Below are 12,091 nucleotides of genomic sequence, written 5' to 3' on the forward strand. Positions count from 1 at the left end.
GTCGCTATTAGGAAGGGGCGCCCTTGGAACGCTCCTTCCTAATAGCGAGTCGCTAACCCTACTTCCGAGTCGCTATTACATTAGCGGCTCGCAAAATAGAGTTGGTAAATTGGGCTACATTTTTTTGCGGTTGCAAAAGGGCAAAATGCCCCTCTGCGACCGCAAAAAGCGGTCATACATCTGGCCCCATGTGTGTTGATATCATGCGTGCCGCGGGCCAGTAAGACTGGGAGTGACGTAACATTCTTAGCGGGCTCAAACATCCCGAAAGGGGGTCAGACGTAAGGCTGTATGTATAGCTGATACCAATGCAATATACAGAGACTGTATCTCTCTCCATGCCTGTCCTATTCTTTTTGTGTTTCACCACTAATTTTTTCTGTCCTTTCCCTCTTACATCTTTTTTTCTCTACAAAAAAATAAATAAATAAATAATAGGGGCTAGATATACAAACATCAAGGTATAAACGACCATTATCCACTCTTGGCTAACCCTGTAACAGCGGTTGTGATTGTATTTTTTATAAAATAATACTTTTTTTTAAATTTCTTTTTTACAGCAACGGAAAGCAAATGTCTGACCTTATTGAACTCGTTCAGCTCCTCCGTGCGGTTGTAATCCACGCTGAACCTGGTGACCGTCGGGGCGTGACGCCATCTCTCCCAGGTGCGTGACCTGCTCCCCAAAACAAGGTCAGGGTCGTTGGAGTACACGGTGGGGAACTGCCCCCCAGTGCAATAGGGGCTCTGGCTGTTGCTCAAGGCGCTGGACCGGAAGTCCTGGAAGTACTTCGCTGTGGTGTTCCCGTAGGTGTCACCAAACGAATACACTTTGGTTGGGACATGCCCTTGATACCTGCAAAAGACACACAAATATATTATCGGTGCCACTCTTAACAAAGTGGCGCCCATTGCTGTGTTTTTACCTCAAATTAATACGTCGCGTTTTTTAAAAATATTTAGAAACACAAAAAATAAGAGTAAAGTCTATTTTTTTTCCATTGAGAAAATAAGAAACAGACATTACAAACACATTTGTTTAATGAAACAATAATAAACGAGAGAAAGAGACAACGCCAGAAATTTCTGCAAAGAAACAGCCAATCACTTCCAAGTTCATAGTCATAGCTCAAGGCATGCCTCTCAAATTCACTTCCTTAATTGGAAAACTTTACAACTCTTTGCCGCGCCAGATGGCTTATCCCATCAGGGTACCCACTCGATTACCCCAGGAAGCTGCACCCTCCTGGTGTGTTCCTCTACCTATGTAAAACATATCCCCTTCCTCATTGCCAGAGTCATCTTAGCCAACCAGACTTCTGGTGAAGGTCATTCGGATGGACACTACTTTTGTGTCATTAGTGTATGTGCAATCAAGGAACAAAAAAATCAAATTAACCTTCGAACTAAGGTGACCAAAAGGGCTCAATTCAATTCAATTCAATTCAAATAATTTATTTTGTGCGCTACATACCCAGAGGGTCTCAAGGCGCTTGGGGAAGGGTGGGGAATTATTTGTCGAATATCCAGGTTTTAAGTTGCTTTCTGAATGCTAGGTGGTTTTGAGTGAGGCGAAGGTGAATGGGAAGTGAGTTCCAGGTTTTGGCCGCCAGGTAGGAGAAGGATCTTCCTCCCATGGTGGTTTTGTTGATGCGAGGTACAGCAGCCAGGGCTTGGTTGGAGGAGCGTAGCTGGCGGGAGGGGGTGTAGAAGGAAAGTCGTGTGTTGAGGCATTCGGGTCCAAGTTCGTAAAGTGCTTTGTGTGCGTGGGTTAGGAGGCGGAATGTTATCCTCTTATTGACGGGGAGCCAGTGGAGGTTTTTCAGGTGACCAGAAATGTGGTCATTACGCGGGATGTCTAGTATGAGTCTGGCTGAAGCGTTCTGGATGTGTTGGAGTTTTTTCTGAAGTTTTGCGGTGGTACCGGCGTATAGGGTGTTTCCATAGTCCAGTCGGCTTGTAACCAGTGCGTGGGTGACCGTTTTTCTGGTTTCGGTGGGGATCCAGCAAAATGTTTTTTTGAGCATGCGAAGAATGTTGAAGCAGGAAGATGAAACGGCGTTGACTTGTTTGGTCATCGAGAGTGAGGAGTCCAGAATGACGCCCAGGTTCCGTGCGTGGTCCGTCGGGATGGGTGCTTTTCCGAGAGACTCTGGCCACCAAGAGTCATCCCAGGCAGAGGGGGAGGTGCCTAAGATAAGGACTTCTGTTTTGTCGGAATTCAGTTTCAGACGGCTGTGCTTCTTCCACTCGGCTACTTCTTTCATTCCTTCATGCAGGTCGGTTTTGGCGGTGTTAGGGTCTTTGGTGAGTGAGAGGATCAGTTGAGTGTCATCAGCGTAGGAGATGATGTTGAGGTTGTGTTGGCGTGCGATGGCCGCGAGGGGGCTCATTCTAATATTAAGGAAAGCAAAATTGATGACAAAATCCCATTATATGCAGCCAGTGTTAAAAGGGCTGGTAATTTTATTCACACAATAGTTATATAGATTTATAACAACTGGGGAACAGGATGAAAGTTAATGGCAGTTTTACAAGGAATCTTGTGTCTTGGGCATCAATGAGGGCATTTAACAAGTAATTTAATGTGTTATTATTTTGAATGTTGACACAACAGAGTTTATAGCTCCCAGAACCAGAGGCGCACAGCCAGCAATGCCGCCGTCCAGGGCCAGGTGGCCTCAGAGCATCAGGGGTGGAGGCTTGGGGTGGTAAGAGGTTGAGGAGGAGAGGCGCACAGTCAGTGGTGCCACCGTCCAGGTGACCTCATAGCATCAGGTGTGGAGGCATGAGGTGGTAAGAGGTTGAGGAGGAGAGGCGGTGTGTGCACATTCTAAGAGGACCCGGTGAATGGCAGCAAAGTGAGCATAAAGAGAGGGTAGTGATGGATAATCAAGAGGCATGAGGATACTTTCGGAGGGGCAAGGAGCTCGAGCTGGCATCCTTGTGGTCTGTAGAGGAGTTCTGGAAGCCAGTGTGCTGTGTCTTAAAGGTCGATATAGAAAAAATTGCCAACAAGGGAATTCATTTGAAAATACCTAAGTAACAGGCTGTTGATCAATCTAAACTGTAAAAACTTAGGACCAACTCAATTCAATTAAAACCTGTTATTGATCTGATTTGTCACTTTCAATTTTGACACAGTGGTAAATACTCACAAAAGAAAAGCTACAGGGGAAATAGATTTTATAGAAATGTCACTTTATGTAAAGTTTTCATCTTAAAGGGTACAATTAAAAACAATGGAAATTAATCAACAATATACAAGTGAACAAGAAATAGATTAGTTGTTCTTAAAATCCACTTGCGTTGTACTCCACTCTTTATAGATAGATGACAACGAATCTTGCTAGCTATACACAAAAATATCGCTGTACAGAATTAATCTGAGAGGAAAGATGTGGACTAGTAAATCGACGTTTCGGCCTTATAGTTGTAAAATCCTTAAGACCATCCTCAGGACCTTCAATCTTTTGTGAAATATGACCCCCTGTAAAGGATACAATAACCATATTGTTACCTTTTTATTAAAAGAAAAAACAAATCTTTTTACATTTTATAACCCGTGTGCAAAAAAGAGAGAGAAACAGAACAGTGTATGATCAATTTCATATTACCTATATCAATTTCCTTTACAGGGGGTCATATTTCACAAAAGATTGAAGGTCTAGCTAGCAAGATTCGTTGTCATCTATCTATAAAGAGTGGAGTACAACGCAAGTGGATTTTAAGACCAACTAATCTATTTCTTGTTCACTTGTATATTGTTGATTAAATTCCATTGTTTTTTAATTGTACCCTTTAAGATGAAAACTTTACATAAAGTGGCATTTCCATAAAATCTATTTCCTGTGTAGCTTTTCTTTTGTGAGTATTTACCACTGTGTCAAAATTGAAAGTGACAAATCAGATCAATAACAGGTTTTAATTGAATTAAGTTGGTCCTAAGTTTTTACAGTTTAGATTGATCAACCGCCTGTTACTTAGGTATTTTCAGATGAATTCCCGTGTAGGCAATTTTTTCTATATTGCATACTGGTATTAGACTTGGTAAATCACCAGTGCCACTAGCTAAGTTACTTTCTAACCTATATCCTCAAGGCATGGTGTTACACAGTTGGCAATAGCTGCACAAGTTGCAATATATTGGGATGAAACTGGGGGGGCGTAGACATAGGCGGTACACAACGGAGTAAGGGAAGAGGTGAGAGCCAGGAGAGTTTGTGAGACCTTCTTTTAAAAGATGGGCGAGGGACCTATCATTTTGGAAAGCAGCTGGCTCCCTGTGGTGTATACAGCTGGTCCCAGAGGAAGGCCATCTCTAGTTCGGGGTTGACACGTGTCGGTTCTGCTCAGAAGAAGGAGGGTACCCTTCACAAACGGCAGGGGAAAGCGAGAGCCTGTCTTGGGGATATTGTGTTAGACTGAATGGGTGAGGTCTTTCCTTTGGTCATCGATGGATCATTGAGAGTGAGCGGGGATACTTAGCTAGGCTTGCCTTCATGTACCTCGTTGACAAAGGTGTGATTCCCGTGCCTAAGATCCGGACCGAGGTAACATTCAGGAGGCTGTAGGTGCACGGAGAGAGCACTGAACGCGAGCTTTCCATAGTTACACTGAGTTGGGAAGGATGAGGCCTCAGGGAGGTCATCACTGCTGGTCTCAGTCTCACCTGTAGGGGGTGGTACGTTTGTCCGGGTTGGAAGTTCCTGCTTACCTTTGTGTAGGCTTGACTGGGCAGTGTGACATTGACCAAGATTTAGTTTTAAAGACATTTTAGAATAAGGTTACTGGGCCTGAAGGTTAGTTCACCACTAACTAAGAACTTTAAGAGGTATTTTAGAATCAGGTGACTTGCATTCTTGTCTGTCTACAGTGAGTATCACCGGGCCGCTCCCTCCCCTCATCGCAGGGTTTACAGAATGAGGGTGATTCGAGCTCAAGAAATAGGAAACGACACTAGCCCTTTAAATATGAAACTCTTATTAGCCCCTCCTCTTTACAAGGAGGCCCGAATGCCTGACCTGTCATCAGGTCCTGTTTGTCTGTTTCCTGCTTCGGGCATCCGGTGCAGCTCTGAATCCTGTCCGTTCCCTTTCTAACTCTGTTGCTCTTTGTACAGCTTTTCTTCAGTTCACGTTGAGCAGGGGAAAGGTTCTCCTTCTCTGCAGGCTTCTTTCAATCGCATCCACAAACTAATTTCATTTCTTTATTCTATGACAGCCAGGAAGTTTATATCCTGTCGATCTGGTGTTTCCCTGGCCCTTGACTGGGATACAAAGCCCTGGGGCACACTGTACTGGTCTGTGCCAGTGTGGGGGTCTTTCCCCATTCCTCCGTGCCATGGCATGCGATCTAGCTGCATGCACTTGTGTTTTGTCTTTGTAAATGGTTGAACCTGCTGTAGCATTTGTCTGGTACAACCTTGTGTTCTCCATGCCTGTTTATTGTCCTCAGGTTGCGAACATGTGTGATCTTGCTCATCTCTGACTACATGGTCCTTCGTTTGAACATGGCCTGGCAAGGAGGAGGAATGACCTGACCTCCAGTTTTGAGATTGTGGTAGCCTTTCACATACATGCCAGCCCTCCGGATTTAACCAGGAGTCTCCTAACAAATGTTTCAGTCAATAACAGTGATTTTTTATCCTTCTTCAGCATAAAGCATCCTTGGGCACAACACCATCAGGGAAACCAGTGGCTTCCATTTTTTACTTCTAATTTCCCTCTTTTATGTTCTCAGATGTTGGCCTGTATGCAGGGTCCCCCTCTAGGGGGCTAGGGTACCCTCCGGTATCCTCCGTAGCCTGTGCGCCTTGTTGTGGGGAATCACCGAAAACTCTGAGCTCTGGGAAGGGGAGGCAATCCCTGACCCGTACCTTGCAGGAAAGACCTATAGGTTGTGCCAGGGAGCCCTCAGGAGGCCCACCCTTGCCCCACCATTCTCCCACTATGGGTTTCCATCCCTTTAATTGAGGCAAAAAGTGCCAGTGGCCCTGGCGGAGCCTGGCAGGTGGGTGTTAGGGAGTAGCCCTGGATGTAAGGGATGGGAAAACACTCAAGTATATTGTGTGGAGTGTGGGGAAAGTAAGTTTCTACAGTTGGAAAACCATTTCAAGTTAGATAAAAATAAGAAAAAACGTGTATTAAGCTAATGCCCATTTCTGCCGCACTTACACCGTTGAATTACAGGCAGGAGTAAGTACTGGAAGGATGCATGAAAATCGAGGATTACATTATGAGTACGCCTATAGATTTCTTGGAATCCCCTGAAAGGCAGATGTCTACACAATTCGAAAGGATAACTCTTACAATGCACAGATTTCTGAATCTCACGCGTTTTCTTTCTGATAAACCCCATTCTAATAAAGAATTGTTATTTAAAAACAATATTTTTTACAAGCCTGACAGCAGAGCATCAGAGAGAATTCTCTTAAGTCATTAAAGTTCTTGTGTTCCTGAAATGAAAGTACCCACCCAGGGCACATAGGCAGCACACAGCAATAAAGTCTTGATTGTGCTGCAGGCGCTGTTCCCTCCACTTGCTGCTGTCTGCTGCCTGACCATACATGAGGATGAAAGTGAGAGGAATACAAGAGCAGGCAAGCAGCAGGCACAGCAAGAGGGTAAGTAAGTGTTTCAAAAGGTAGGAGATGTCCTGAAATGTTTATTGCAGCTCAGCTCTATCTCTTAACGGCATGGATGTCAGTCTTGATCACTGGACATGACGACCTAGCCGTATCGAAGGAGGTACAGCCATGAACCTCCACCCTACCTGGGACACTGGGTACTCACCGCAGTGGAATGTTGGCCTCCTAGGTCACTGTGATTCTCCAGCTACATGTAGATGAACCTCAAAAGTAGTGTGTAAGACGTGGATGTAATTCTTGATCACTGGACCGTGTCATCGCAAGGACTACCTAGCCGTATCGAAGGTGGTACATCTGTGAGTATCCTCCCTACCTGGGACACTGGGTACTCACCGCAGTGGAATGTTGGCCTCCTAGGTCACTGTGATTCTCCGGCTACATATATATGAACCTCAAAAGTAGTGTGCAAGACATGGATGTAATTCTTGATCACTGGACCGTGTCATCGCAAGGACTACCTAGCCGCATCGAAGGTGGTACATCTGTCAGCATCCTCCCTATCTGGGGCACTGAGTGCTCACCACAATGAAAGGTTGGCACCTAGGTCTCTGTGATTCTCCAAGGAGACGTATAAGAGTCTCAAAGGAGTGTTTACGACATGGATGTAATTCTTGATCACTGGACCTTGTCATCGCAAGTAGTACCTAGCCGTATCGATGGTGGCCCAGCCGTGAACCTCCTCCCTACCTGGGACACTGAGTACTCACCGCAATGTTGGCCTCCTAGGTCTCTGTGATTCTCCAGCTAGACATATATGAGCCTCAAAGCAGTGTGTACGAGATAGATGTCGATTTTGATCATTGGACATTCCGTTCACAGGGACAACCTAGATGTATCGAATGTGGACAACTGTGACCCTCCTCCCTTCTGGGAACACTTGGTACTCACCACAATGAAATGTTGGTCTCCTAGGTCGCTGTGATTCTCCAGCTAGACATACATGAACCTCAAGGAGTGTGTACGACATGGAGGCGAGTCTTCATCACTGGATCTTGTCATCGCAGGGACTACCTAGCAGTATGGAAGGTGGTACATCTGTGAACATCTTCCCTACCTGGGACACTGGGTTCTAGCTGCAATTGTGGAGTGGTGTGGCTCACTGGTTAGATGCGGCAGACCCGGGAGCCGAGGACGGGCCGGGACTAGGGTTCAATTCCCGACGCGGCAGGGTCATGGACCAGGGTCAGCGGACTCGATAATTCTCACCTCGGTGCCTACTCTAACCAGAGATCACACTCAGCAACTCTGGGCATTAGCTTGCCTCATCTCCACAAAGGCCCCCCACATACGCCGGGGATGCCTGGTTTCACCTTGGAGATACCCAGTAGGGACCATCTCACAGGGAAAGCCAGGACGGGTTCCCCAGCGGTCTATTGCGCAGAGATACTCCTTCAGGAGTTGATTCTAGCGCGTTAGAAACCCGCAATTATTTAATTAATTAATTAATTAAATATTGGCCACCTAGGTCTCTGTGATTCTCTGGCTAGACATATATGAACCTCAAAGGAGTGTGTAAATTGAGTTGATGTACACTAACTACTAAAAGCTGGAAAATGTGGGTAAGCAGGCATGGTTATTTACATTATTCAAGGTGCATAGGATTGTCTTGTCATGGTGAGAGCTTCAGGCTTTAGAAGATACTTCCTGGTCCCACACCACTATGCATCGCTCCCTTAGTTGTTTAAGTAAGTACTGGAAAGAATTCCTTTCAGGGTTATACAGTTGCCTTTTAAAGGGACCATCCAGTGAATAGAAAGAATCATCTTTTCTTACCTAATCCGCTCTCGTCAACAGTCACCTGCATTAAGGGTTCCGGAATGTGACATCTGTTCGAGTTATTAAACCTATTGTGCCACCATTCATTAGATGCCCCTTTAAACATAAAAAAATGGATTCACCTATCCGAGAATACTACGGTGGATCACTAGAAGACACGTGAGCCGGCAATCTAATGCATACCTGCTATAGATTATGGCTTTATTTCTGTATGTAAATATTGAAACGTTGATTGCTGAGGAAACATTTGGTACCACTTAGGGGAGAGAGTGCAGTTCTACACACTACATTGTGACACATTTGCATAATCAAATGTATAGCATGAAATCGGACATAGAGCGCACACTAAGGCCAGAAGCTAGAAAGAGTTAAAACTCAAACAGACCCATTTTATAAAGATTTCTAGTAAAAGGAATCCCAGTGGAGCGCAGAACCATCCCCGGTCCAATGGTTCTCAAGTGTGACTTTCAATCTTCTGGATGGTCAGAGGTTGTGAGGCGCTGCGGGAGCTTCCAGGCTCTCTGCCTCATCTTTAATGCATGACTTGATTCCTGCTTCTCTCCTCCAAGCATCACCAACCTGGAAGATGCTTCTTTACAATGATAAGCAATGCCACGCGTATCAACGGGCCCATCAGCGGCGCAGCAGTGAACCGGCCATCTCGAGAAGACCTTTACCACACGTCAACACAATGCATAAACCGCATTACCGGGGAGGAAACTAGGAGCACTGCATTCTGGGAAGTGTCCTTTTCAAATGGAAGTAGTGAGTTACAGGAGTGAAACTGACACTCCTGCAAAATAGATTCCACTACTTCTGTTATGGCCGCCATACAGAATTGAATGTCCCTTGACAGCATCTCACAAGCGAGATGCTTTTAGAAGGTTACCCTGACAGGTTACTCATAGTAGCCACTTATTGAAATTCTACCATATCAAGGTTCATTGACTATCTGAGGATGAGTTGTTAGTACATTGTGTTGTAAATTCATACTTAGCTCTATGTGGCTTCTTGGTCTCTTTAGTCCTTTCTTTGTGTTTCTATCTTCTTACCTAGCTGTGTTCTATCTTGTGTGTTGGGATTCTAGCCATGGCAGTTGGTCTGGTCAACTGTGAGGCTTTGAGCTCTGTGTCTTAACTTATTCTTAGCAACTTAATAAATCCAACCTAACTACTAAAAGACGTGTCCTGCTGCCTACTTATTCTATGTACAACAATTACAAAGTAATGTTTATGTATGAGCCACGGGGAAAAGATTGCCACAATCCAAATAAATACTTATATATATATATATATATATATATGCATATTTATGTATAGGTGCCTTTGTGTACTTCAATATGCTTATACACTCAAGAGCAGAGATCATTAAAAAACTATTAAAGTAAAAACCTAGATTTATAAAAAGGAAGTCAAATGCCACCCCTTTCAGAAATATAGCACCTTAGCTCCTGTCAGTGCATTGGTAATATTAACACAACAACAAGTTTAAAGCAGGAGGGTCCTAGGGAAATGTTAAAGTCCTGCAAAGGATTACATCCTCAATAGTATCAGACAAAAACAAGTGTAAAATCCTTGGGTCTATTTAAACAAGAAGTCGAAGGAAAGGTATTGTTTGGTGAAAAAATACAAAAAAGCCACAAACTACAACACACAGACCTGGCTGTGGGAAATTCCCTTGTTCGGACGAAATCTCTCACTCATCAAAGGTGACATGCTTCATCATATGGAATTCTCCTTTCAAAGGAAAAACCTACTTCTTGGCGCAGCACAAAGAAAATGTATACTGTGAAAAACTAGCTAGCGAGCGCTGAATGTAAGATTTATTCAGGTGCACTCACTGCCAGGATTAAAAACAGTGCACCAGCGGTATGGATTTAAACCGAATTTGTATGATGGAAGATAGAGGTCAACATGTTTCAGCCGAAATGCCACTCATTCGAAAAAGGCTTTCGTCAGGACCTATATGGATGCTGCTGCTTAAGTGCTCAAGTGAATAAACGAAAAAGGATACAGGAACCAGAAATGTTCATGGTTCATCTGATTCAGAAAGTGACTTTACCCGCTACTGCTGGGTAAGGGACTTCACCTCAACCTGGCGACAGCTCAGGATGGGGGAGCCGCTCTCTCCGTCAGTACTCCGTGCTCGAATGAGCCTGCAACTGGAGGTATTATTAATTCCTACAATCAGCTAGCCCCCTCCACTTACCTCTCAAGTCCTTTTTCATTGTACTTAAAACGCAGCTTCATAAGCATTAAAATGGGTGATTGGCGATTCCTGCAAAACCTTCTCACCTGGTGCCGTGTGGAAGAGGATACAACCTGCAGAGGGTGCAGCAAAGCAGCAGAAACGCTACTGCATTTGGTCTGCATTTGCCCCGCTTTCGACCCCCAACGCAGGCACAAGCTGAGGGGGGAATGGAATCGGCTGGGGGTTCGGACCTGTAGGTAAGCTATTATTGCTGCATTGAGCCCGGATAACACAGACTTAAATATAAGACTGACAAACCTGATTCAGAATGCTTATCGTAATTTTAAACAAAAAAGCCCTGCTACTGCTCTACCCCCATCTGTTTTAAATTAATCAACTCCTTTTTTAAAAAAAAAAATCCACTAGGCAGTCAGCGATGAGAACAGTTTAATAGTAGGCTGCGAGTAAGGGTTGTTTTACGTATGCACTCACAGCTTGGGAAGCGGTTTTAACAATTGACTGTTTGCATTGTCTTATTGTGTATGAATAATATAAATCTGTAATTCTCTTTTAAAGATATTTGCTTTATATCTAAATGAAGATTTTTGATTTGATTTGATTTGATTTGGAGGTATTACACATGAATGTGAGCGGTGCTCAGAGCAGGATGCAGAACAGGATGTATAAGGTTTCGACATTTTTGGATATGCAAAGTGGAATAAAGAGGGGTTGGAGCCCCCAGTTTTGGGTGTGGACTGTGATGGGGTCCTCAGTGCCCTGTGTGCCACATAGGACTCCCCAAAATATTATTTTATTGCAGGTATAATACAGGGGAGCTTGCAATTTCTGGATAAATCCCCCATCTCTAATTTCCCTGTTACAGTCTAGTATTGCTATCCCAAGTCAAGTCATCTGTAATAAGAAAATGGTGTAGCTGCTCAACGTAATACATTATTACAGTTGCGTTGTGGCATCGCGTCGCCTGCTGCCATAGCCTGCAGACCCTGTGGGAGCCAGGTCAGAGAGCAGAATTGCACCTGTTGTTCAAACAATGAACACAAGAACTTGTTTTTTCCGCTCCTCTCTTTCCTGAAATGAACGGCTTTGAGCGGTGAAAAACGATATCTCCTTTTCAAAGAGAATGACATTAATCTGCATACAATATGTTTTTGCAACATATTACCAGCTGTTTGCTGAAGTGTTAAATTTCTCATTACTGATTCCAAATGTGCTTTACATATTTGCACCCGTGCTTTTTCACATGGAGGAGCATAGGACCAAGAATGTAAGCTTTTAGAGAGAAATGTAATTAAATGTAAAAAAATACCCTCTTGCGTATGTTACGCAAGCAAGTCACCTTAGAGGTCTTTGACAGTATAAAGGAACTCAGCTGTGTTCCTTCATATCGTCTTGGAACACCACAGGGATTTACAAGGTCCCTATAATGTAAGTGGTGTCCCACTTTTATGGCTTTTG

General features: G+C 44.2%; 1 protein-coding gene across 1 annotated transcript in view; it reads right to left on the minus strand.

Annotated features, from left to right (window-relative positions):
- Positions 1–582: 582 nt before the first annotated feature.
- CIMIP2C (ciliary microtubule inner protein 2C) overlaps positions 583–12,091 on the minus strand; it is a gene marked incomplete at its 3' end in the record, with an annotated part of 52,755 nt that continues 41,246 nt past the window's right edge. Inside the window, exon 2 of the mRNA XM_086951955.1 lies at positions 583–856. Coding sequence (XP_086808081.1) covers positions 583–856 — 274 coding nt within the window. The remainder of the gene's footprint in view (positions 857–12,091) is intronic.

This window comes from Lissotriton vulgaris, unplaced genomic scaffold (genome assembly GCF_964263255.1).
Source record: "Lissotriton vulgaris unplaced genomic scaffold, aLisVul1.2 SCAFFOLD_1647, whole genome shotgun sequence".
NCBI classification, from domain to species: domain Eukaryota; kingdom Metazoa; phylum Chordata; class Amphibia; order Caudata; family Salamandridae; genus Lissotriton; species Lissotriton vulgaris.